A 27,756-nucleotide genomic window follows, 5' to 3' on the forward strand; every position below is an offset into this window, starting at 1 on the left:
AGAAATTTACAGTGTGTGCCTGCAGTAGAAACTGAACCAGAAATGCCGCTTCCAAGGCTGGTTCTAACAAGCAAACACGTCCCTTCTCATCTGCAGCTAGGGCGTATTTTTCTTTAGGTGGTTTCTTTTAGGAAGATATTAGCAAGATCACCATATCTGAAGCTTTTATCGATATTCATTTGGGGGTTTTGTGGTGTTCTATTGTACATGGTATAAAAGAAATTCACTGCAATTATGCAATATTTAGTTATTAGATAATTGCAGATAATTACATGGGTAAGTTCTATGAACTAAAGTATTACTGTAACATCTAAAATCTACAAATCGGATAACAATTATGTTTATAATTATATCATTATTCTAAGTATAATTACCATGAGATTGGCAGTGCATGTAATTAATGAGTAATTACTGGAATTTGCCTTCACAGTTGCACTTCCTCCTTGTTGTAAAGTTCTTTGTCACAACATTTAATATAAAGATAAAATAAATTGACCTCCACGTGTTTTATATTAAAACTCAAAACATTTTTTTCCACTGCAGTACTACCTCCTTAGTAGCCTAAAATTGTAGTTTGGTGGAGAGAGCTTAGAAGGGTCATTGTGGTGTGAATGGGGGAGAAGTGAACAAATCACCTCTGGGAAGCAACTATTGGATGGATACTAGCATTCAGAATTAAGATGCTTTGTCTTTTATTGGCCAGCTACTGAAATACCTCTTTTCAATAGCTGTCTCCAAAGAACTCTTTTTTATACATAAAAAATTGTAAGTAGCTAGAGTTGTGTAAAAATAAAGCCTTTCAAAATCTCATGGTGTTATCTTCTGTCTTTCTATTATGCTAGGAAAAGCTTGATTAACAAAATTTCTTACAGGAGAGAGGTGTCTGTAGTTTAATCCTGGATTCACGTTCAACTGAAAAGCTGCTTTATATATATATGTATATATAGTTTATATAGGACATACAGTTGACAAACTTTCAAGTTACAAAACAGTGACTTTCTTTTTTCTGTTTGTTTGTTTTTCTTTATTTCAGGTTTTACCTGGCAAGATGACTATACACAGCATGTCATTGGTCAGGAACTCTCAAACATCCACAAAGTCCACAACAGACGCCCTGATGTCTTTGCATCTGAAGCATCTGATACAGGAAGGTAAGTCTTCTATGGTATTTTTGCATGGTAGACTTTGAGGAGTCTTCGCAAATGATGGGAAATTGAAGCTGAGTTAAATGCATTGCTAAAACTGCTCTGTGCGTGACAAATAGCAAACAGGTGTACAACTGCACTTGAAATTGGTAGGAAAATAGTGGATAGAAGGGATTAAAACTCTCAGCCCTTTTCTTCTAGTTATCATCAGGTTAAGAAAATATTAAGGTCTTCTATTGTTAGTTTAGGTGTCAGAAATCCAAACATCAGGTCTTCTGTCCCTTCATGCACTGTCTAGTCTCAGTTCAGCCAGCTATACTTCAGATTGGCTTCCAAAGGAAAACTTGTACAGCAGTTCTTTCACAGGAAGCATCTTGTTTTGGAATAAGACAATTAAACGAAGCAAAACAAAGAATTGAATGAGATTCTAGTTAACTAATAATAATGTCAAATGCACATTTTTCTAATACACAGTTGTAACCGATCTATGGTCAGTAGATTGTTTGCTTCGCTTGCAAAACCTGTACAGGAAGAAGAGATTCACAGAAGATCCTGTGGCAGAAAAAGTTGAGACGTATATGTATTCTTTACACTATAGAAGCCACTTTCCTTGTGATTACTGGAGGCAAGAGACACAGCATCTGTAACTGTAGAGTGATATGAATGTTTAGCATGTAGTTATATCATCTTCATATACGTAAAAATTCATGCATAAATATATACTTCTTCATACACATATAAATAAGCTTTTACCTGTTCTATCTTTGCAGTTTTCAAGTGCAAGTCAATTGCATGAACCCCAAGAAGGAAATTTTAAATATATAAGGTTTTAAGGGTGTCAAAAAATTGAGAATTTGGATTTCTCCTATGTGATCTTATGAAATACAATCTCAAAATCAGTGAAACTGATAGGCACTACCATTTGCTGGAAAACTTTCTTCACAGTGGAACAAAGCTTGAAGTGCTAACCTTCATGGGCAAGATATTGTTTGTTGGATCTTTGTATACAGCAAAGAAGAAACCCTTTCTGTACTAAATTATTCTTTTAATTGAAATAGTAACACTACAAGAGAAAATGTCCAACAGCTTCAGCTTTGTTTTGCCACTGTTTGTCTTGATTTAATTCATAATCTGACCCCGTGTTTTGCACATATTCCAATCTATTTAATATAAAATAAACAAAAACATATCTTAAAATCACAATATCATGCACTTCAGCAGCGCAGTAAAATAGAAGCTTGGGGGATATTTTTATATATAATATCTAAAACTTTTATTCATGAGATTAAGACAAAACAGGCCAGATTCCTGCAAAATCAAATCTATATTCTGCAGTTTTTTCAATTCATAGTTGCACAAAAATAAAATGTATAAGAAGATATATGAAAAACAATGTAGGTTCTAGATTAGGAAAAGATGGTCACTCCTAGGAGTTCTTGCTGGAATCAGGTTTGAGCTGCTTTGTATTTTTAGCTAGGGATATACTTGAAAAACAAACATTTTGTGTACTGACACTTCAGGTACATCAGACTTCCAAATGTGTTCCACTTACAGCAGTTCCCACTGTGGATAGATTTTCTGAAGTTACCAAGCTGTGCCTCTGAAAGCATTATCTTATGTACCAACAGTTTAAAACGTTAATTGATTTTTCTGGTTGTCCATTTGCAATGCATTCTATAGGTCAGAGAACAGTAGGAACTTTTTCCCTGTGTTCTTGTAGTTTCTAATAAAATTTGCTTTAATCCCATTGCCCACGTATGTTTGCTAAAGGATTATCAGATGATAATTAAATAATTAAAAAAGCAACTTAGTGTAGGTATCTGATTATCAAAGAAACATTATGGCACGAAGACCTTTTATTAAGGGTGAAGTGTGTAATAAGACAATATGAAGTCATATTAATGAGTCATTAATCCCCACAGAGTTAGTGAGAGCAAGGAGACAGACCCAGACACTTGAAAGGTAAATTGACTTAGGCTAAATTACTGCAAATGAAATCTGATAGAAGACATGGATTTCATCTTAAAAAAGCCCTGAAATGGGGAGCTTGATTTCAAGATGAAAGTTTGTTCTTTGCTGCTTAGCTGGGGAGCACATGGCATTTCCTGGGCCCTTATTAAATTAAAACAACAACAACAACAAAAACAGTCTTAAAAGAGGATCCAAGATAAAGGAAAAAAATCCGTTCCGCACACAGGGAATAAATGTCAGTTGTGTTCATCGGTGCAATTAGGCAAAACCACAAACGTTTCCAACAAGCTTCAATGAATAAAGCAGGGTATAGCATTATTTCTATAATAAAACCATCATTAAGTCAGCAATAAGATTCTGACAGCGTTTTAAAAGGAGAATCTCTTTATTCTAAATTGTGGCATGTATTAATAGATAACATTCCAGAAAAACTTAATATCTGAGGTGCAGGGATTCATATATGTCCACAAAGAAGCTCCCAAAGAGCTGTTTTTTTGTAGGAATTGTATAATTATTTCTGTGGATAAATAATTATTTATGTTATTGTCTTTATACATTATGGTTCTTTGAATGCAAAGTCTTTCTATCAGAACAAGTTAAAACTGACAATACTACCAAATGAGTGCACAAGAACTCAACTGGCAGTCGTTTCTCGTACTCACTAGGTGCTTTTAGATGTTTCTCTTTCATGTTTTCCAATATCATTTAAAGGAAATATTTTAATTCAGTTTCCATAATAGCTTATTTAATGTATTTGGCTTTCTGTCTTAACAAGATGAACAACAGTGATATACTGCTGAACTACAAAGATTTTAACAAATCTTTCAGATGTATTTGTAGAGTTTTATTTGTCTTCAACTGAAATGTAATGCTTTGTTAGCCTTTTCTATTTTAATTGTTATTTTTCAGTATATGATACAAAATATTACATATAATGTGGAATTTAAACATAATTTGAGATCAATTCCTACCTCCATAACAAAAGTTAGGAAATGTACATCTCAGATTTTGTGTCTGTAGCACTGGTGAGAGCAGTTATGTAGTGTAAATAATAGTTTGAAATGCTAACCTAAAAATTGTCTTTTATCTGAGCATTCAGTTCCCATTAGCTCAAGTGGAAATCCTCAGGGCAGCATTTGGTCTGGTATTACCACTTTCCCTTCCTTTTCAAAGTTAACGAAGAAAGGAGATGTTGGAATTAAATGATGAATGAAAGATGAGTACTTTAAACTGGGATACCTTTTGTGATGAGAACCTCTTTGGATTAGTTCATCTCTACTGAAGCAGAAATCATACTGCCCAGCTCTTTCTAAAAGCATAGAACAGTTTTAGCCTGGCTTAAAGTTCAAAAGTAGTTGGATAATTTTACCTGTGCATCCACCCTCCAACATAGATGAATTTAGAGCTCTGGAATAAAAGGAAAATATGAACAGAATGAGCAGAAAGCAAGATTTTCAAGCTCTTTATAATGTTCCAGGCAGCAGAGCTTCATTTTCTTAGCAACTGAATGCTTGATGGGTAGCTGGTGGAACTGGAGTTGTGCAATCTTGAAGTTGCACAGAATGGCTTTGGAGGCCCTCAACGTGGGAGCACAGGAAGGGCACTGCAGGCTGTCCTTTCTTGCTATGAGTTTAGGTATATATATATAATATATATATATATAAAATATATATATATAAAATATATAATTGAGCATGACAGTTCACAGGCATTGGCTAAGTCTCAGAGCTTTGTAAATTGTCCTAGATGTGAGGAGACCTCCAGACTGAGAAAACAGAAAGGTGCAGAAAGCCTTCCCATAGCCCTGGTCCTGCTGCTGAGGCCTTGCTGTGCTCTCATCCTGGGGAAACCAAGTCACACCAACCAGGGGGGCAAGTCAGATGGAGCCTCCTGCTCCATGATGCAGTTCTGAAGCACACAAGTACCTTGCTGAAGCAGAAGAATAAAATTTTCCTCACTTATGTTCTGCCCCTTGGTGGATGGAGGTGGGGGCTCTTTTTCTTCTTCAAAGTGAGCAACCCTGTGAGAACTATTGGTTGCAGTGCTACCGCAGCAATTTAGATCATTAATTTTATTTATCGATATGAATTAGTCAGGACATGCATTTGATACAGCATGGACATTGAAGGAAATGTTACTTCTACTTTGCATAAGGTAGAATAATTATATCAAAGATTTGGAAAATGAGATAATGGTAGTTTTTCAAGCCGTGTCCCTAAATATGCACCGTGATGTGAGCTTACAGTGGCCTGGAAGTGCTGGGATGGAAATGATGCCTTGTCTTCCGGAGCTGCTCCACCTGAAGATGTGTGTGAGCACATAGGCAGGAAATGCTGACATCTCCCTCAAAACAAGCACTGGCACAGGCTGCCCAGAGAGGTGATGGGTTCCTCAACCCTGGTGACATTCAAGATCAGGCTATATGGGGGCTATGAGCATCTGATGGAGCTGTAGATGTCCCTGTTTGTTGCAGAAGAGTTGGACCAGATGACTTTTAATGGTCCCTTCCAACTCAAATGGTTCTATGAACAGTATGCCATTCACAGGCAAGGAAGCAGACTGAAAATCCTCCCTCTGCTGTTTTGCATGTGGAGGAAAATAGTTGCTGGTGTTGACATTTAAATTATCATAATCACTGACGTGGTGTTGAGATAGATGACGAGAAGTGGTAATAATTCAGATTCATTGCACAAAGCGCTCTCTGAGTCCTGTGTAAGTGCTTCTATGCTGCTGTTGTTTAATCACCTTTTTAGCTCTTCTTCACAAACATCAGTGAGATCTGTCTGAAAGAGTCAGGAAACGCAGCTATTCTGTGATTCCCAAGTGCACGAGAAGAACACAAGAGATGATATTTTCCATCACTGTATTTCTTTGTTAAGCTTTTTGCTAAAGCTGCCTTGCTTAGTCCAGGAGCATACGTATCCTGTAAATTATGTACGGCCAAAATTGTGCTGATTCTCATTATCATGTAGCAAATATTTGAAATCTCAAAGCCATCTCATGTCTTTTATTGGGATGCATTTTAGTCATGCATAGTTTCTTTCTACCTTTTATTTTGTTTTTTAATATTTTTTTGACAAATTTCTTCTGCGTGTGATTGCCTCCATGTAGGCATTTATTTGATTTACTCTTGGATCATTAACTTTGATTCATGCGATAAATTGTTAGTAGTGCCTGTTTTCTGAGCTGTTTTTTTTTGTTTTGTTTTTTTTTTTCTGAAGCATTGAATTTTCTGTATATTTGTGGTTGTTGCACTTTAAAGTGTCTTTTGTGTTGTTGCTGTTGTTAAGAACTTCTGAATAGAGCTAATTTCAGTGTTTTGTTGTATAAACAGCGACTTTTTTGTTAGGCACATTGTACATTATAATGATATTTTATTTGCTTTTGCTGTGCAGGATTTTGGAACAGAATGAAGATAATGAAAGAAAATCTCATCTGGAAAACAATGTGAACTTGGCCGAGTCTCTTCAGCAATATCTTAAATATCTGGGCCTTCTCTCCCGGTCAGCAGCTACAAATCTATACCCAAGGAAGAGGAATGACAAAGTTTCTGTCAAGGTTGTATTTTTAATGTGGTTTCTACATTCTCTGATTTTTTGGATGTTCTCTGTGGATGTTCTTTATTTTTCTATTCTCTTGTCCTGACACCAAACAGTTTTTCTTAGTGTCTCTTCCATTTGATTGTCATAACTGCAAAACCTCCTCAGATAAACAGTCAGCTTTGTCAATGTAAGCCACAGAACTCTTCTAATCTGGAACATTTTGATTTATGTAGGGAGATTTGATTTATGTCTTAGGGAGAAGGGAAAATGGGATGAAGTTTGGAACATCTTTACTGGCTGATCTGAAACCTTTGTTAAAGCACCTGAACCCTTCCACTAAAAAGAGCTGGCCAAACTGTCCTGTCAATTCTTTGTGGTTTTTATGGTGCTTAGAGTACAATTAATAAAAATATTTAGTAGGTTTTGACAAGAAATCTCATCAGTTGTGCCTCAAAAATTTCTACTTCTTATTAATCATAAAGGAAGCCTATCATGATCAATTAAGATGCAGATATAGACATAATAAATACAACTAGGAAGAGAAATCACAACTGTTCGATCCTGAGTATCACCTATGATAAAAACCAAAACAAACCAGGAATGCCTATTTGAGAACTGAAAGAATCTTTTTCTTTCCTGGAAAAAAATCCATTGGGTTCTAAGACAAAGCCTGATAAACACCTAAAAATAACTGGATGACATGGATGCGTATGACAGGCCCTCATAGCCCTACATGCTTTGCTCAAAAAATGCTCATATACAAACAATGTTGTTTTAAAGGAATAGCCTGCTGCTTTAGGGATCCTTTTTTAAAAAATATGGGTTATTTGCATGAATGCAGTCTAAATGCAACAGCTTTGGCTACAAAATTTACTGAGCATTTAGAAAAAAATCAGCTGATGAAAATGTTTAAGCCAAACTGCTGTTTTGCTGTTTGTTTGTTTGTTTGTTTTCCAAAGAACTAACTCAGAAATATAAATCTACTGCAATGTATCTGCATCAGCAACACCCAGTAGCAGTGTAAGTCGTATCAGTTATTTAATTGTTGGATATCTGATACGGTATTCTGTTCAGGAGCTGCAGATTTTCACTTTCACTGCTTGGCATGTACAACTAGGTTACAGTTTGTGGCAGACGCCAGTGGGTGCTCGTATGGAGTAATAGAAACTTACAGGCAGTGGTAAGGCAGCTTTTGGGGATGGGTGAGTGACCACCTTTAGGATGCTTTGCCCCAGCTCATTGCTCATGGGTGCTGTCTGCAGTGAAGATGCCCTGCTTTGAATCACTGGCTTGAGAGAAGAAAAAAACTTGCCCAAGAAGTATTTCAGTGGGTCTGCTGCTGTCATGCAAGTTCATAAATAATCCATATGGCTGAGACCTTCTGTGTGGAAGCCTGCTGTGATAACACCACCCACCAACCTTATCAAGTGTTGCCATGGAGATGGGTACTCTGAAGCCTGGGGGAGTGGGACAAAGACGAGAAAATCTGGAAATGAGACATGTATAGAAGCAAACTGTATGCTTTATTTACTAAGAAGAATCTTAAAAGGCAGACATCGAGCCAGACGTGTTAGCTATAATTTTAAATTAAAAAAAAAAAAAAAAAAAAAAGAGAGGGAAAGAAGAAAAATATCTTAAAAAAATAGTAATAAATCATGAATTTTACATTATCCCGGAGAAGCTGCCGTTTGCTCTGCAAATCAGATGTGACTGTTATTCTTTATAAAGAAACACGAGGGATGCAGTGTTTGTACCTTGATTCATTGGGTCGTTATTTGAATAACTTTAAACAAAATAAAAGACACAATGTTGGGTCCTCCATGAAACAGAAAAAAAATGTAGAAATCAATGACTATAGACGAGCAGGAAGGAAAGTAACTGCAGAAGCTGCATTTGATACGGTCATACAACCTATAGTTGTTAATATTAACCACTTCCATTGCGTGTTCAACAAGATCTTGATGCTTTATTTTGTAGTTCATATATCGACCTATGTCATATAATTGTAGCAGGCTCTTATCTTTTTAGCTTTCTTGCATTATTCCGATTAAAATTAAGGTTTAATACAGAGGCACTTTATCTTACTTAGAATTACAGCTTTAGGGCCTTTGCCTTTCTTACAAAATCATTTTCTTTCAAGTATATATTTATCTCCCTTACTTCATCCTTGCTGTCAGAGAGCAGGAAATGTAATGCCACTCTGGTTGCTTTGATACTCCACCTTCTATGAAGTATAGCTGAATCCTGCAGAAATGCAGTGCTTCTAGGCAGACTCCCGGAGTGGGTTCTGATTTGTTCCAAAACTGTCATCAGAGAACTCTAGCCAAAAATAAAACAGAGGAAGAAAAAGGGAGAGAATATGAAATAGTTGTTATAATCAAAAAGTTTTCTTGAGTATCTTAACTTAGGTATTTTTAATAAGACTGCTTTATAAACTTTTGGTCTGTATTTTTTCTACCATCTTCTATGTGCGTGTTGTCAAAATACAGCTACAGGGCTTTACAATTACCAAACAGAGGGCATCCATACAGTTTTTCACAAAGCTGTGGAATGAGGTACAGCACAACTTAAAACAAAAGCTGGCTTGATATTTCTCATGTTCAAACAGCTGTCAGCCAGGAGCTTGATATGACAGTGACAGAAAAAACAATATCAAACTTAAATCGTGCAACTTTACCTTATATAGCAAGGTCTTCTCTGAGTGGATTTCGAAGCACTGACATAATTCTTTCTATAGAATTGAGACATTATCTTCTGCAGGCTGTAATCTAGCCAGCTGATAATTACTCTGCCTGTGGATAAGTAACAGTAAATGGGAAGATTTTGTGAGTTTGTTTCCTGAGGGTTGTGCTTGTAAAGAACATTTCTCTTTGGTTCAGCTGGAAAGAGTTGTTCAGAAAATGAGCACTTGGTGGCATTTGTTACTTAAGCATTAGCTAGTTGTTGGGTTGTTGTTTTTTTTCCCTTTTTTCCCATTTTTTCCCCCCTATTCAAGATTAATGAAGATCTTACCATTCACAAAATGCTGCATTATCAGTCTCTGTGATTCCTTTCTATTAAACCTGTACTTGGTATGGAAAACAACATACAGTCCAGCACACAAACAGTATGAGAGATCTTGATTTATTTCATCTGCTGAAGCAAGAAATGTAAAAGCTTCAAGTGACATGAATTCACCTGCTCCTCTCCCCTCTGGTTAAAACAAACCAACCCAGACCTGAAAAAAACACTTTCTTCTCACATTGAGAAACATACTTTTACCAGCTTATAAGGGACAGCACACAGCTGATATTACTAAATCCATCCAGCTGTAGAAGGAGATCTCCCTTGCACTGATGCTGCTGGTAGCCCTGCTGCTGGGCTCTGTGACTACTACAGCAAAGCAAAAAGAGAGGCAACAAAATAGATCAGGATGGAAACAAGTGCTGCTTTTGTCTGCTTTTCAGCAGCCAAGGCAGTAGGTAATGGTTGGTCTTCTATAACTGGTCTTCTATGTTTTTAATAAGTTTAAATGCATGCAGTTAAATAGTCACAAGTGATTTCAATTATACTGCTTTGATCTGACTAAGTTTTTAGTCATCGCACAAATAGATTTGAAATGTGATCCAAATGTACATAAAAGTCTCAAATCCAGAAAAAGTGTAAAAATAACTCAGCTGGGTTGGCTTACTTTTTCTTCCAAATGCTATTTTAACATATTCTCATGCTTTGTGATAATTTGACTTTTGAATTTTTAAAGCGTCAGGCTGGCAGAAGTGCTCTGCTCTGGTACTGTAGGATTGCAGTGGGTTTGTTTTAGATGCAAGACTGTGCACTTTCTGTCTTGTTCTTTTCTCCTCCGAGCTCCAAAAAAACCTTCTGAACAACTACAGGACTAAGGAAGTTGTTGTTGGATTAATTTTGCATTTTTTGTTGCAGGGGTCTGTGTTTTATGGGTTAGTGTTTTAGGGATAGAGAAGTTATTGCTCTTGTTCCTTCACTCTGACTTGATTTTTGAAATCCTTAGACATGGAGACTACGTGCAACTAAGGTCTTCCTTAGGCTGCTGTTCTTCTTAGGCCCCAGTACATAGTGTAGAGAGAAAATTAAGTCTTCAGGGAGTTTCATTCTGTAAAATAAAGAACTTAAATCTTTCTTTACATTAAAGAACTAACTTAAAAAATAAGTTAATAGAGATCTCGTAAAGGTCTCTAAAGAATCACAAAGAGCAAAAGAAACAGAGTGTGGCTAGTGACAGCAAGCAATGGCTGGTTGGTAGATCAGTGGTACAGTGGTGCTGAAACGAGAAAAGATGCAAATAAATACCCAAGGCAGAGTCAGTCTGCTGCAGTCTCAAAGCTTGCAAAGATTAGGCAGAGCATTTGGTAAAGTTTGTATTTCAACCCAAGGTACAAGGTGGAGTATTCCACTTTCCCCTTTCATGTTCAGGGAAGAGCAGTCACAGATTGCTGGGTTGAAAATCAGTTATTTGGCACTTTGTAATCGATCTCCTGAAAGAACTAAGATGTGTCATAATTATTAAAAGGATTATTATTTGTTTTAGAAAAATCAGAGCACACAAATGCTGAAAGATATACTCTGAATTTATCTACAAACAGTGATTATGCTTATTAACTAGTAAGAAATTATGCAATCATTGCTCATTTTAATCTGGAACTGTAATTCAAAAAAGCAAGACCCTTATTTGTCTAACATTGATTAAAATACAGTACTGAATGAAGACTGTCAAAAATTGATTTGATGGCTGACTGCTGAAAAGCAAAAGACCTTCCTGCAGTGCATACATTTAAATTGGGTTTGTATAAATGTTAATATTTCCTATATGTGGGATTCTGTACAAGGGAGAAAAATATAATATACCCTGTGCATAAACAATTTAGTAGAAATATCAGGAATAATTGATAGAGGTGTACCACCCTGAAGCTAAAGAATTTCCTGCCTATTGGCTTATTGATGCAACAGCCATTAGAGTTAACATCTGAATGTCACAAAACATTGATGTACTTATTTACTTAATGCACTTAGAAAGTAGGGTAGAACTAACATCGCTATTTCACAGAATGATTAGATGGCTTTTCTAAGGTCATGGAGGAATTTTTTGGTAGAATGCAGACTTAAAGTTAAACCTCAAGTGAGTACTTCATCTGTTTGATCATTTTTCCCTTCATGGATCTTTTCAGTTAAACAGAAACATTAAAGTCCTCTTATAACAAAGCAAAACAGCAAACAAAAGCTCACAATAATCGGGGAAGAATTCATTTAACTAAATACCAATGTTTGTGTTAGTTCAAGTCAGCCTAAACTCATTTTATGAACAGTGGAGAGAAAAGAGATTTTCCAGGTTATATATAACTTGAAATAAATATATATATATAACTTGGGGTACATAAATATATATATACGTGCATTATGAATATATTATAAATATGCAAATTTTGACTGTCTAAAAATATATTATTAGACCCTGTAAATTCAACATTAGAATGTGCCTGGTATGTATTTCAAATTTTTGTGGGTAAGTTTGGTATTCATGCGTCTGAGGGAATCATGGCTACAAAGCCTAGCAAAATTACACGTTCTTTGTACCATAAATATAGACTTTTGTGATGTAACTGTGACTTGTTACTTAATTTTTTAGCTTAATAATTTAGCAAGTGAAGATTACAGTGCCAGTACCGTGCTTTTCAAGCCCTAGATCCAACACCTGCGTATACCTACAGTCTCTGGATTTGTGTACAATGACATGACAACATTTCTCTGACTAACATAGAAATCCAAATCCCTTATCACACGTCTGTCTTGTATAGATTAATTGTTTGTACAATAATTGGAAGGTACAAGAGCTATAGAAATGGTATTAATAAATGATGTGTGTCAGGTCTGGGTCTTTTTATAAGGCTGATTCATTACTTTCTAGTAATTACATAGTAATTACTAAAGCATTGATTGATAATCTTAAAATCTCAAAAGCTGAATGATTTCCTGCTTTTTCAGATTCCCCACCTTCTCTATATTAATTCTTTATTTTGCAGAATACTGAGTGTTTGAGGCTCTTGTTTCTATAATTAAGAACGTAATGGAGGTCATACAAATTTAAGTGTTTTCCATATTTAATTTTAGATCATAGTAATTAAATAAGAAGGTAGAGTTTGCAAAACTTTGTATCTTGCTTTATTTAACATCTGTGTGAGTGTGTTTGGACATAATTTCAGGACAATGCAACTTTTTTTTTTCTTTTTCTTTTTAATTGGATGGTAAATACCCTCAAGCAGGAAATGGTCAGTGGCTTTTGGAGGGATTTTTACAGACATGGATCCTGCAGATCTCTGTTCATTTTTATTTCTTTGGATAAAGGTAGTCTCTAGGCTCATATGTTGAAGTTATAAATACGTTGGATTGGTGGTAATGTGCTCAACTTTTGGCAGATGAAGATTTTCATGTTTCTATGAAAATCATTTTTAGATAATGAGTTAGCTCAGTATACCAGCATATGCCTAGAGAAAATGTGTTTAAACATCTTTCACTGAAACCTTAAGTAACAGGCTTATTGACATACGAGCAAACTGTTCTCAGACAAGGGAGGCTGACAAACCCAAGTATATCTATCAGCACTCATCACCATTCTGCACATTTTCTATCATCCACTGGGGGCTGATTGTCACTTCTTTGGTTCCTGTTATTAATGTTAGGGAGCAGACTAATCTGGTAGACTGACAGTGGTGAAGCTGCCTCTGCTTTCTGTGCCCACAGCAAGCCAGAGTCCAGGTGAGCATATGCTACATACATCACAGGACTCGTGGTTCAGCTCTGGCTCTTGGCTTTCAGATCACCATAGGCACACGTGGACACACAATAGACATTTTCTCAGCCTGGAGAACAGTTAGAAGTGGAGTTTACTGGGGAGACAGGACAGACTGCATTGGATGGACACGTGGAACATGGCAAACAAGGCCAGACTGCTTCCACACACTCTTTCTACACCAAAGGTGTTGTTTTAGAATTGTTATTCTATCCAATGGAATACTAGAATCACTTGGGTTGGAGAGACCTTTAAAGATGATCTAGTTACCGCTCCCCTGCTGTGAGCAGGGTTGCCGCCCACCAGATCAGGCTGCCCAGTGCCCCATCCAACCTGGCCTTGAGCACCTCCAGGGATGGGGATATCCACAGCTTCTCTAGGAAGCCTGTGCCATCACCTCACCACCCTCTGAGCAAAAAAAAAAAACAAAAGTCCTCCAAAACTCTAATCTAAATCTCCCATGTTTAAAGTTAAAGGCATTCCCTATTGTCCTACCACTATCAGACCATTGGACTCCCTCCTGCTTGTAAGCTCCCGTCAAACACTGAAAGGCTGCAGTGATGTTTCCCAGAGCTTCTCCAAGCTAAACAAGCCCAGTTCCCTCAGCCTTTCTTCACAAGGGAGGTGCTCCAGCTCTGATCATCTTTATGGCCTTACTCTGAACCCACCCCATAAGTTCCATGTCTTTCTTGTGCTGGGGCTCCAGACCTGGACACAGTACATCAGGTAGGGCTTCATGAGGGCAAAACAGGGGGGTACAGTCACCTACCACCCTTGCCCTGCTGGACACCTCTCTTTTGATGCTGTACAGGATGCAGTTGGCTTTCTAGGCTGTGAGAGCACACTGCTGGCTCATGTCCACCAGAACCCCAAAAGTCCTTCTCCACATGGCTGCTCTGAATGAGTTCTCCCAGTCTGTATGCATATCTTGTATCACCTCGACCCAAGGGCAACACCTTGCACTTGGCTGTACTGAATCTCATTTAGTTCATGATGGATGGAGATCTGTCAGAAATGGAGAGAGCAAACAGCTAGCACGTTCCTCAGCAGAACAAGGAATGGCTACTAACGATAAGAATTATTTATGCAGGAAAGTCTGTGTAGCTAAGAACATCTCAAAGGAGACCAAGAGTGTCTGGGAACATTTGAGACTTAAAAGTGAATTTTTTAAACAGTTACTTATACATGAAAGAAACCAACATAGTTATCCACTCTTTCTTCTTTATTTTAGAGGTGATTTTGTTTAAAACTGGTAGAATATGCTGCTCTCAATCAAATCTCTGCCACCAGAAATTACAGCAATGTAGATTAGTGAACAATATACAAGCGGACCTCCAGACAATCCTGTTATGCTGCAGTTCCACAACCAGAATTAGGAAGCGAAGTCATCACTAGTTTTGATCAAAGGAAGCTCTGAGGAGCCCTTTTGCTTGATCAAGCTTTTGACACTGCAAACTACAGGATGTTAATTAACAGTCTTTGCCATCTTTACTTCTCTGATGTAGTTCTTAAATGGTTTCAAAGCTGTTGTAATTCTCAGGAAGAAAATATGAGAAAATTATTAGTGAAGTAATAGGCTTTATGAGATGACTGCAGTTGTCCCTGTTTCCTTAGGCCTGTAAATCTGTTAAAAGACCACAGGCCTGAGAGCATCCCATTGCTGCAGAAGGCACTGGCTTGGCCTCTTTACTTCTTTCTGGGTTACAAATTAATCTTCCAAGTTGTTGGGTTTGTTTTTATGCAGTAGTTTCTTGCATGATATAATATTACTGTCTACTGTAAGTGAAAAGGCTATTATAAGTTGATGAAAAGTACTTTTGCTCTACCACTGCTCAGAAAGATGGAATTTTTTTCTTTGGCTATACTTATTTTCAGACAAGCCTAAGAATTTGTGTGTGTAACTTCACATCTACAGCATGCAGGGACTTGTAGGGCAGAGATTTCCCCTTCATCTACCTTGAAGCCTGCTAAGATATCCTCCTCACAGTGCAGCACTACCTGGATATACCAGCTCACAGACTGGAATAATTGAAGTTTTGTTAGCGTAGAACTGTGCAGAACAGTCTGTGGAGACCCAACTGTACAGATTAACCAGCTCCAACCCAGGAACTGTTGCACTGTAATTCACTTCACATCACTGGTACAGCCCTCAAGTTTCATTGTCAGCTGGATTTTTCTCAAGGCAAAGGAAAATGGAGGTGTACAGACTCACAGCCCACATACACTTTGCAAAGCACCTAAACTGCTCCTGGTAGGAGAAGCCAAACTTCTTTCCATTCACACAATGAGTTAAAGTATGAAATTGTTTCATTTTTGATAGCCCGAGGGCACTGCTGATGAGGGACAGCCTGGTTCTTTGTTTTTGGCTTGTTTGTTTTTAAATTTTGGAGTAAGTATTGCCAGTATCTCACATAGGCACAGTAAATAACGTGGGTGGAATCGTGGTCCAACCAAATTTGTGTGGTAGTAAACATGAATTAATATCTGAAAAAATAAAATAAAATAAAACAGAGAAAAAAAGGCCAAATGAAACTGAGGGAGGAAGATATTTTTTCCTTTCTGTATTCCTGAAGAATTTCTTTTAGCGTATTTCCCTTTAAGATTAATAAAATGTATTCTTAGGAAATGAAGTATTTTGTCATAAATTTAATTCTATTTCTTCTGCCCTTTGGCCAGACATTCAAATCAATCTGCCCCTCGGTGGATAAGTTGCACAGTATTTATCTGTGCCTTATGATGTATGTATCTCATCCTGTCCCTTTTTTAAATTACTTTTTTGTTAAACAAAACATATAGTTCATAGACTTAGAGTGCATTTGCAGGGTGTCATTTAATGTGCCCTTCTGTGAACTTTCATACAGAAAATGTCAGTTACTTACATTGCTAAACCATACAAGACATCACCCTAACAATTCCATCTTCAGAAAGGTTAGTGTATATAAGGGGGTTGATAAAGTGTGAATTATTGAGATAACTTATTTGAAAGGTGGTGAATGGGAGGAAAATCTTGTGAAATGGAGAAATAAGATCTTTTTTAATTGAGTGTTTTTGCAATTCAAAGTGCTTCTTAAAGATGTTGTGTTAGTAACATGAGATTCTTGAACATTATTTTATCTGATAAAAAATGCGTTTGTGTTAATAAACTAAAAGAGGGAAGATTTAGATTGGGTGTTAAAAAAAAGTCTTTTACAGTGGTGGTGGGCACAGGCTGGACAGAGCTGTGGTGGATGCCCTGTCCCTGGAGACACCCAAGGTCAGGCTGGATGGAGTTCTGAGCACCTGATGGAGCTGTAGGTGTCAATGTTCATTGCAGGGGGTTGGAGCAGATGGCCTGTAAAAGTCCCTTCCAACTCCAAGGATTCTATGGTTCTGTAATAAGGAAGTGCCTGCTAACAATTATGTATGTACTGCAGTATTATTTCCTAGTTCTGCACATCTCATTTAATGTTTTTTTTTATTTGGTTGGTTGTTTGGTTGTGGGTGTTCTTTTTTTTATTATTATTATTACTGTCAGTTTAATCAATGTAGAAATGAATTTTCTATTTTACACTTTTCCTGGTCCCCATTTTCTTGTTCTTTGTGATGTTAGCAGGGTCTCCAAAGGCACCAACTAAGGAGTTGTATAGATTCTTTTCACTGACCATGGGTTATCCCATCTAACTTTGAAATAAGTAGATATTTTTTCCCCATGGCACTTACTCAAGTCTCAGAGTCTAGCGTAATTATCCATTGCTGCACTTTTATTTGTATTTTATCTTGTGTATTTCTGTTTATACATATGTTTTTGGTGCTGTGTTTTTTTCTGAGATAGCAAACAGCAAGGAACAGGATTTTATTCTTTCTTACCCACGTTGAGGATTGCCATACAGCTGTGAGAGCCCTTTAATTAAGTCAGACCAAGCTACGTGAGATGGGCTGGTAACTGAGTGCACTGTGAAGACAGCTGAGCTGTCAATGCTGAGCTTTAATTAGAACTTTTAATATTTCATCCCTTACTGCCCAAAGTGTGACCTGTCAAGCTGCAGAGCAGCTGCCCCTTCTTGACAAAGGTGCAGCTCTGAGCCGGGGGCCGACTCTCACACTTATGCAATTTGTGTACAATCACTTGGTTTTTCTGTTGCATTTTCCTTCAAGATGATCTTGTCTGAAAAAGCGGGAAGTCACCACTTTGTTAATGTTAAAGACTATTTGGACTTGTAAAATAACCCATCAAAAGCCAGCCCACATCACCTGACCCTGATCGCTCACAAGTAGTTTGAGAGAGTCTAGCAGCTATGCTTTCCCTAAGATGTGGTTTGTTAGTAAATCTTTAGAAGCAAAACAGGCAACTGGATGCAGGAGAAAGATCTCAATTAAAGTATAGTTACATGAGATTGATTTAGCTGATTCTGTGTTCTTCACTAAATGGGGAATTTCCTCCTTTCCCTTTCATGTTTTCCCTGCCTTTATCCTCAGAAGGTCCTCCAAATGACATCGAAGAAAGAAGCAGGAGGTGGTAAGGAATGGAGATGAGGTGAAATCACCTGCTTTCTGTTATCCTCTGCAGTTCCTTCTGGGCAGTATCATTAGAATTAATTACACAGTGTAAAGACCTATTGGCACTAGGAAATAAATGCATATGACTAGTGGATTTTCACATCCAGATCTTGCCATTAAGTATGTAGATGGTCTTCATTAAAAACAGTGTTGTTTTTGTTTTTTTTTGTTTTTGTTTTTTTGTGTTTTTGTTTTTGTTTTTTTTCAGGCTACATTCTACATGTCGACTTCTCCGGTGTGTGCAGTTTCTGCGTGTCTCTGAATTTATGCTTCAGCTTTCTCTCAGTCCCCAGTTGTTCTGTTGTCAGTGTGGAGGCACCAGGGATCTGTTATGATTCACAGCAGTGAGAACTGAAATGATTGCTGTCTGAGACGCTTTTTCTGACCCTTTAAACAAAAATCCACACCAGAGATCCAGGACATATTCCTCAACATGTTGCAGTACATGATCGTGGAATCATCTGTTTTGATTTGGAAGGGACTCCAAAGGTCACCTAGTCCAACCCTGGCAGTGAACAGGGACACCTACAGCTCTATCAGGAGCCCCATCCAGACTGACCTGGAGTGTCTCCAGAGTTGGGTGAACAGTGTCCACCACCTTCCTGGCCAACCTGTTCAGTGCCTCACCAACCTCACTGTCAAAAACCTTTTTCCTTATATCCAATCTCAATCTTCCATCTTCTAGTTTGAAACCATTTCCCCTTGTCCTTTCACAACAGACCCTGCTAATGATACAGTTACAGCAAATTGCATTGAAGGAATAGTGAAGAATAGTTGAAATAACTGTGAACACAAATAAATCTCTTTGTTTAAATTGGCACGTAGTAGGGACTGAAATAATTTAGGATAGTGGAAATGGATTGTCAAAAAGACCAAATCCTGCCTTCAGGTTGTGATCATAACAAAATGTTTTGTTTAGGATTAAATCACAGACTGTGTAATAGGAAATAATGGTTTCTTTGTTTGATTTTAAGTACCGAATAAAGGTTTAAGTGCTGAGTGGGCACTTAGAATTTGTCTTCAAAACTGAGTTTCTTCATCTACAAAAAAGTGGTCAACAAGAACAGCACAGTGCTCACAGTTTTGCATTTCCCATTTTGACCTTTGAAAGTCTGAAACTGAGAACAGAAAACTTCTGTGGCTGCCCACTCTTACCAGTATTTTCAGCATTTTTTTCTTATTAAAATGTGGCTTTAGGGTAATTGAATTATCTTGTATATTTTTTTTGTTTCATTTGCTGTGTTGTTGCATTTAAAAATAATCAAGGAATTAAAAGATTTTACATTTCTTTATATCCTTTAAATCTTCTTTATATTCTTTATATCTGATGTTCTGATTACAAATCTAATTTAGACCAAAATTCAAAGATTGAATTTTAAACAGAACAAAGTATCTTTTGTATAGAAAATATATATATATTTTGTATTTTCTCAGTGTTCTTTAAGAGATGATATTTCTGCTTTTTTGCTTCCAAGGTTTTCCTAAGTAACAAAAAATAAGAATTAATCTCAGAAGTCTATTAAAATACAAAGGGAAGCTGATGTCACTATTTTATTTTTTTTTTGTCCAGCTAAATGCAAACACTGCATACATCATTAACATCAAGTTTGAATTTTATCTCTCTTTCTCTCTAATCTCTTTCTCTAACTTTAATAATCTAATGAATTGTTTTGCTAAGTTGTTGCCAAGCTGATAGTGTCTCTTTGAGAAAAACTTAACAATGTGAGATTTGCAACACCCTACACCTTTCTTGTTTCCTTGATGGTTTACACCTGTGATTCCTGTGTAACAAAAATGGTTATGAAGAAATAGTGACCCGGTCCTTTTTTTCTGCCTTCTGTTCTCTCTAGAGCTACGTCTATAATGATCCTGTTAGGTACTACTTGATGCAAAATCCCAAAGAAAGAGCAACTCCTTTGGCCCATGCATCAACATCTCATCAACAGTATGCTGAAAATCTCCGTGGGATGACCTTCAACCAGCCTCAGCCAGACATGTTTTCAACAGAGTCAGAAGCGGGGCTTGACCAAAAAGCTCTGATGGCTGCACTGCATACGTACATCACTCAGAACTTGTCAGCACAAAGCAGTGATAAAAGCTCTCACAGTAGGACTAAAGGGTCACACGTTTATGCTGATAGATTCTACTCTACTCAAGTTGGTCCTTCTGATGGAAGTTTTTCCAGAGGAAAAGCAGAAGATTTCAAAATGAATAAACTGTTCCAGCCACAGCCTGCCTCTGGAGTGCTGGGCCTGGCTCCGGAGATGCTCCATCATAAGTCTCCTTCCCAGAATGATCCAAAGGACCTGCTGAGGGTAGTGGATGGTAAAGTTGGTACTTAATTATTATATCTTTTCTGAAGTTTCCCTCAAGTTTGCTGTTGTTTTTTTGTTTGTTTGTTTGTTTGTTTTTTGTTTTAATATAAATAGACATTGACACATATCTCCTACAATTGACATATTTCTATCTTTTTACTGTAATACTTGGGGTAATAATGTTCACCATTCAAGCAACTCTCTTCCTTCAAGCATCTACCCACATTCTTTAGCCCACCTTCCATATGCATACAGATATACATGGCACTCAATGAACCCTAGCATTTATGTAACTTCTTATATTTTCAAAGCACTTTTCAAACAATTCATGATTATATCTTTAATGTTGCATCTGTTTTTATGTATGCCACCCACACTATATATAGGTACTATAGACAAGCCTAGTTTTGTTTAATTTTTTTGTATTTATCTAGAAATTCAAGGACAATGGGTAAAAAAGTTCGACCCAGGAATTAACGCTGACATAAATTTTGTCACAGTACATATGGAGGGGAGAAGGCCCTCAATTATGCAGATAATACAAGGTTTAGATTTGATGATCCGTGTGGGTCCTTTCCAACTCAGAATATCCTATGATTTTATATTCTACAAGATGGAATTAGAGCTACATTTAGCTGGACTATCTATTACAACTTATTTGCTATACTTTCTTACTTTCTTCTTTTGCTAATGCAACTTAGCTATGACTGGATTCTGATTTCTTTTGTATGTGATAGTTTGACAGATACTTAAAAGAACACTGAGTGCAGCATCTCATAGGACACCATGATGCATTTTATGTGCTGCTTTGTACTGCAAGGTGGATTGTCATATTGTGTCAGATATCGGGTAGAGTTTAGAAAATAACTCTTAGTCACTCAGTGTCTCTTCGAACTAACTAATAATTGGTGTTATTCCAGTGGTTCACAGTGTCTGAAAAATGAAATAATATATCCTTGGCCATTGCCAAGCAGTTACATCACTTACACTGCATTTACTACCATCCCAATAGATTTTTGTTGTATACAAGCAGGTTTCTTTGAATCCCTTTTGTATTTATTATCATCTTTAAAATTTAATGATAGATTTCTTGTGTTTTGTGGTGTTTTTTGTTTGTTTGTTTGTTTTGTTTTGTTTGTTTGTTTCATTTTTCTTTTTTTCTTCTTTATTTATTATTATTATTATTACTATTATTAAAGAAAAACAAAAGCAACAACAACAACAAAAAGCCAGAACACATGAAAGCATCAAAGATGTGGCAGGGAAAGATAATGCTTGCAATCTAAAGGATGCTCAGAAGTGAAAGCATTCTTGGTATGGTGCCCAGAGATAATAGGTTTCAAAGAACGAACTATAATGTAAAATCAAATCCAGGTGGCACTGTAAGTCTCTCACACAGGTTAGACAATTTTGTTGCTAGACTCAAAACAAACTAGGCACATGCTGGTTTCATTATCCTCCAGCTGTTCCACTTCACCTTTCCTAGTAGGTGCCTACTGGGAAAAAAATGCTTAACACTTAGAGGGAATAACACGTTTCACAATTCATCGGGTTGTGCTGCTTTGACTTCACATACATAACATGCCTTATAGGAGCTTCTTCCATTGCATTAGCTTTTAAATGTTTCATAGACATAAAATTACGATCATTTGAGTAGGAAATAATATGGATTCCTTTGTATTTGTGAGCCACTTAATAGTATTATAAGGATGTGGTGAGGACAGATGTGAATAGATTCATAGCCTAAAGTGCTGTCTGTTAGGATGATGACGGTCCAGATTCAGATTTGCCTGACTAGTATCTTTTTCTGCTTTTAACTTATCTCCAGTCTCTCTGGTGCTTCAGGATTTTTGTATGTGAGTTTTTTCTCTCTTGCATTCTCTGAACCATAGAACTATTCAAAAACTGTGCAGGACAGTTGCATGAGTTCAGTTCTCTGCTGCATTTTGTGCAGGATTAGACACAGCGGTTCTTCTGGCAGAACAATCCAGAAGGTACTGAGCAGATTAGCAGGGACAATTGTGGTGAAACTGTGGCAGGTGAATTAACTAACAAGGCACCCTGAGGGAGAAATAGAAGAGAAGGAAATGTGGAGTTATTTTTTATCAGATTTGAGAATGGTTACCTCTAGGATTAGTAGGATGTGTGGGTGCTGCCTTTGTCGTCGCTGTGCAACCGGGGAATCATTAATCTGCATTCTGCACCAGCACTATTGAGAATTTTTTTGTTTTTCTAAAAATAGAATCATAGAATTACCCAGGTTGGAAAAGACCTCAAAGATCATCCAGTCCAACCACAGTCTAACCATAGTACCGTAACTCTAACAACCCTCTGCTAAGTCATATCTCTGAGCACCACATCCAAATGGCTCTTAAACATATACAGGGATGGTGACTCAACCACCTCCCTAGGGAGCTTATTCCAAACAGCTTATAGCATGTTTCCATATTTATATAGCACAACTATTTGCGTGTGTTCTCCATCTTTCAAAGCTGCTGTGTGTTGACCAGGATGATAGGTTACAAAAGAACAGTCCGCCCCATTGGACTACTGATTGCAAGGAGGAAGTGACATATGATTTAAACAAAGTTACTGCTGCTGCACCACTTGTTGAGCAGACTGTAGCAGTTGCCCGAGTGATGTATGGAGCACGATTTATGTTGTGCGCAATAAAAGCCATTTTTTCCATTGTAAGTTGTTATTGTCATTGAGTAAGGACAGTAGAAACAGGAAAGCTAATATTAAAAATTATACCATCTGTGATATATGTGCTTTTAAGGTCATCACAGTTCTATGGTAATTATGAAAGGCAACTTGCCTTCTCATTTCAGAAGATGAAGCTGAGGCAGAATCTGGTTTGCAGTAGTATAGGCAATGTGAAGCATGGCTGAGCCTTGACTGCTCCATTCCAAAAGGCTGGTGGGAGAATATAAAGACAGTACAGAGATTTGTGCATGCTCAAGCAAGTGCTCCTGAACTGCTGTGCCATTGCAGTAGCCCATTGCTTTTTGATCTTTCTACAACAATATTTTCTGATTTAAAAAAACAAACAACAACAAAAAAACCATAATAATTCCTTTCAGTTGTCCAAAGATGCTTGTTAAGTAGATGCGTTTATATTTGTGTGTATTAGCCATATAGAATGGCTGACTCTGAGTAGACCTCAGTTTCACCAGGATGTTATAGACCTTTTGGTGACTCTTCCTTGCAGTGTAGTATAAACATGATACTCCTAGTGCTTATTACCTTTGGTTACCGCCTTCAGTCCTCAGCATTTTAATTCACACTTGCTCTTTAAAAGCAGCCTAAGTTTTCACTTACAGTAGCACAAGTGTAGGTGTTGTTGAGCAGAGTAGAATTAGCAGGAATAGAGGAATGGAAAGCTTCTCTATAACATTTTTTTAATGGTGGTTTTGTGTTTTTTTTTTTTAGTACGTATGAAGAACAGTAGATTTGGAAAAGTGAAATGGAATGGAAATGACAAGGCTGTATTGACTACATGTTGTAGACAAGCTCAGTGGTTGGTTCTGACTGCTGGCTGAAAAAGAACTGAAACAAGCAAACAAAAATTCAGTAGAGCTACTTTAAGAGAGGTCTTTTAATTATACATTACCTGAAACCTAATTCTTCTTTAAGATTTCTTTTCTGGTATTGATATAATGGCCAGTAACTTGCTTGCATAAAACTTAACAGGTAAATGGAGAAGGAAATTATTTTTGTGAGGCTTAAGACTTTCATCTTGGAAACTCCAGGTTGCTGATTTTTCAAATTAGAATTCTGAGCAGCTTTAGATTTGACTCTGCTACTGAATTTCTGTAATTTGAACTAACTTATCTTAAATGAATGAACATATTTTATACAAATTTTACTCAGTTGTTTTTCTCCTTGTTCTATTTGCCAAAATTCATTTGAAACGTCCCCTTATGTAAAACTTTGTAGTATGTTGGACACTAAACTACTTCAAAAGTCTTATTCCTGTGTTTGGAAAACAGATAAACATTGAGCATTCTAAGTAGCATTAGCATTTATTGAACATGAAACCCTATAGAGTCTAAATCTGTAAAAAAAAAATAGAGCCTGAGCAAGTAGGCATGTAAGCGGTTTTGAAACTTCTTCATAAATCTAATTTCTGGGTAAGATGTTTCCTAATAGCTTGAAAATTGCAGTAGAAGGATGGCAGTTTTTTCAATGTGTTATGATTAGAATCAGGCATCCTAAGGTTAGGGAAAAGAAATGTGGGTTCTGTTCTGAAGCTGAACGAATTGAAAATGCTTCAGAACTATTGTTGGGAGGTGAGTGAGTGACCCTAAATCAGTATCATTGAATAGTTAGGAAATTCATCTGGATTGCAGGAGACTCATGTACAGGGCTCCAATCTGCTATTCCTCTTTTGCCTAGAAGGGATTGACATTAATCCGTGATGTGTGTTCTTAGAAAAAGTTCTTAGTTTGCTTTTGTTCTTAAAAATCACTTGGTCTTCTTATAGACAAGTTCTATGACCATTCCACCTTTACAAAGGGACTTAGAAATACAGAGGTGGCTCCCACATCTGCAGTAAAAATGATTCTAAATGTTTTTCTAGAGGTATTTAAAAAACCTTGAAATTTCATTCATAGATGATTAACTACTGTACTTCATGGCTTATTCATATCAATGGAGAAATGGATAAAAGCTCTTGAAAGAAATACTGAAATCATCATAGTTTTCATTCTGTTTTAGATGCACAGATGTCAGGTAGTCAGGCTGTTCCAAGAATAATTTTTCCTACCTCAGTGCATTTGCAATGTGTCTTTATGCATTTACTTGAAAAGTTTTAGTTATGATTTTAAACTGACATATATTCTGTCTTTTCTATGCTGACTTTATTACTTTTGCTTCAATAATTCAGGTTTCTCTGTCATGTCATGTTATTGGTCGACAGTTCTATAAAACATAAGAACAGAAGTGATACTTAAGCAGCAAGAAGACTTGCATAGTAACCTGGCATTGCTGGTATTTCTTACAGCTTAATTTCCTGCATTGCTGCTTTGTGTAACACCCTCTCCTAATGGTGATCCTCTAAATAACTCTTGTGATTCCCAGAAAAGTTTCTTGAATTCAATTCGATCATGTCTAGTGAAAACTTGTATTGAAATTTGAACCAATTTGCTCTTGTATATTATCTTTCTAAAATAATGGTTTTTGTCATTGTTATTTTTTTCCTCACTATTATTAAAAACAGGGACTGAATAAAATACAATAAGTAGAAAGTGTTCAATGTTTGTTACTGCTTAGCTTCCACCAAACTTCAGACTTAATTTTTCTACCTCCAATTATCACAGACAGGAGAATTTGGCACAGATTGTGGGATTCATTCTTTAGCTCTCTCACTTAACATTTTTCCTGTCCTGTGCTTTTACACAGAACTTCAGACTCTCTTCAACTCATAGTGAACCTACTATTTAAAATACTTAATCTATCTTGGCTTTTATTGACTAAATAATCTAGGGAAAATAGAGTTACTTTAGTTGGTGAGTTATGGGGATCTGGGTATGGTTTAGTGATGGGTATCCGCAGGTAAAGTTGGTGGTTGGACTTGGTGATCTTCATAGTCTTTCCCAAGCCAGATGATTTTATGAATTTAATATTGTGGGATCAAAAGGAAAATGATAGAAATGTCCAATGCCTTGGCCTCTTTTCTCAATGACAAACAATCCTTGGTTCATATCCCTGCAAAATCACAGGTGTTCTACCTTTTCCCTAGAGCAGAAAAGTCTCTTATTACTATTTCTTACCTAGTACTGTGAGAAACAAAACCTTTTATGTTGCCTTTCTTCTTTTGATGTTTTAATCTATGTCAGACTGGACATTAGGAAAAATATCTTTACCATAAAGGTGCTCAAAGTCTGGTACAGATTTCCTAGGTTTGATGCCCCAGGCCCATTAGTGTGAAAGAGACATCTGGATAATTCTCTCAGTAAAGTGCTTTACCTTTTGATTAGCCTTGAGGTGGTAAGGCATTTGGTGATGTTTCTAGAAAAGGTTGGATGTTGCCTTTAGATTGCTTATATAGAAATGAATACATTCAGCAGTCTACAACTTGATGTTCTTACAACTGAAAGGTTTCTTGCATACATACATATGTTAAATTTCTGAAGAATTTGAATTAGCAGAACAGACTCATGATTGGAAATGTTTTTTGGTATGCCAGAGGACGGCCTTAGTTTCGTCTTTCTTTCTCCAAGAGATTAGGCTGAATTTTACAGTTACATAGAATGGAACAAAATGAAATATGCAGTCAGAAAGGTACCTTTCCCAAATAGCTGCTATACTACATCTTCTAGTTCACCTTTAATATCTACTCTCCTTGAATTTTCTCATCTTAAAAACCTTTTTCACATCAACATTGGTTCAGGTGTTGTGTTTTTTGTTGTTGGTGGTGTTTTGTTTGCTTCCTAAATATATGTCCATTTGATTTTCTTGGTCTGGGCTGTCATCTTAATGTTTATTTCCTTAATGTGATTTATAGGATATTTTCCCCATGCTGTTCATAGCTGACAAACCAAAACAGTGTTTGGTAAAGCTCATTTTGGTCAAAACGTATACTTTCCAAGATAAACCAATATGATTTAGAAGATTTGTCCATTACATATGCATGTATGAAATATTTTTAGTTGGAGTGGAGCTTTTTGATTGAATGGTTAAATACCTGACTGCTTCCGTTCGAGAATTGTATGTAGTTGCAGAAAGCAAATTGGCTAAGAAACCTGACATATAATAAATAATATTGTATCTGCTGTATATAGGTACTGCTTTTTAGTGCAGCTTAAAAATAAAAAATATACTATAATGTAATACCTCTCTTCAGTTTTTGAGTCCTTCTGGACTGGGAAAGAAGTGAAAAAGATTATATTCATTTCCATAGGGCAACTTGTTAGGCTGTACTGGCATAGAATTCACCTTATCATGAACTGTAGCACCCATTTTTAATACTGTGTTTTTTGTGAGGACATCAGCTAACTTCAGTTTATGTATTGACTCCCTGAATTTGTACGCACTTCTGGAAAAAAGGCACTTTTCAAAAAGGAAAAGATACCTTTCAGTAAATACTAAAGATATTTCTGATACAAGCATATATACTTATTGAAAACAGCTAAATCTTGTGCTTGTGTTGTTCTGTGATCCAGAAACACTTATTAAAGGCGTACTGAAGGACCTAGAGAAACACCAGGTGAATGTGGAGAATCTCAGCTCAACTGAACTGGATGAGATTGCTGATACTATTGCTAATGCAATTCAGACTGCAGGCATTCAGGAAAAAACAGAAGACGGTGCTGGAAAAACTCGAGAAGAAAAACCAGAAGCAAAAATTAAGAAAGGAGATGCTCAAGGAAGGGCAGAAATTCATACTGGATTAATGGAAAACAATGTTAACATACCAGGTATTGATTGTAAGAATTAAGTACAGT

The 27,756-nt window shown here is 36.7% G+C and overlaps 1 protein-coding gene across 2 annotated transcripts in view; it reads left to right on the forward strand.

Annotated features, from left to right (window-relative positions):
* The window catches only part of PTPRN2 (protein tyrosine phosphatase receptor type N2), a 620,737-nt gene that overhangs the window by 209,256 nt on the left and 383,725 nt on the right, over positions 1 to 27,756 (forward strand). The window contains exons 4-7 of one of the 2 annotated variants that reach the window (XM_072328503.1): positions 1,034 to 1,151; positions 6,512 to 6,674; positions 19,844 to 20,327; positions 27,475 to 27,729. In XM_072328503.1, coding sequence (XP_072184604.1) covers positions 1,034 to 1,151; positions 6,512 to 6,674; positions 19,844 to 20,327; positions 27,475 to 27,729 — 1,020 coding nt within the window. The remainder of the gene's footprint in view (positions 1 to 1,033; positions 1,152 to 6,511; positions 6,675 to 19,843; positions 20,328 to 27,474; positions 27,730 to 27,756) is intronic. The other variant, XM_072328501.1, reaches the window with a different exon arrangement.

Source organism: Excalfactoria chinensis, chromosome 2, assembly GCF_039878825.1.
Source record: "Excalfactoria chinensis isolate bCotChi1 chromosome 2, bCotChi1.hap2, whole genome shotgun sequence".
NCBI classification, from domain to species: Eukaryota; Metazoa; Chordata; class Aves; order Galliformes; family Phasianidae; genus Excalfactoria; species Excalfactoria chinensis.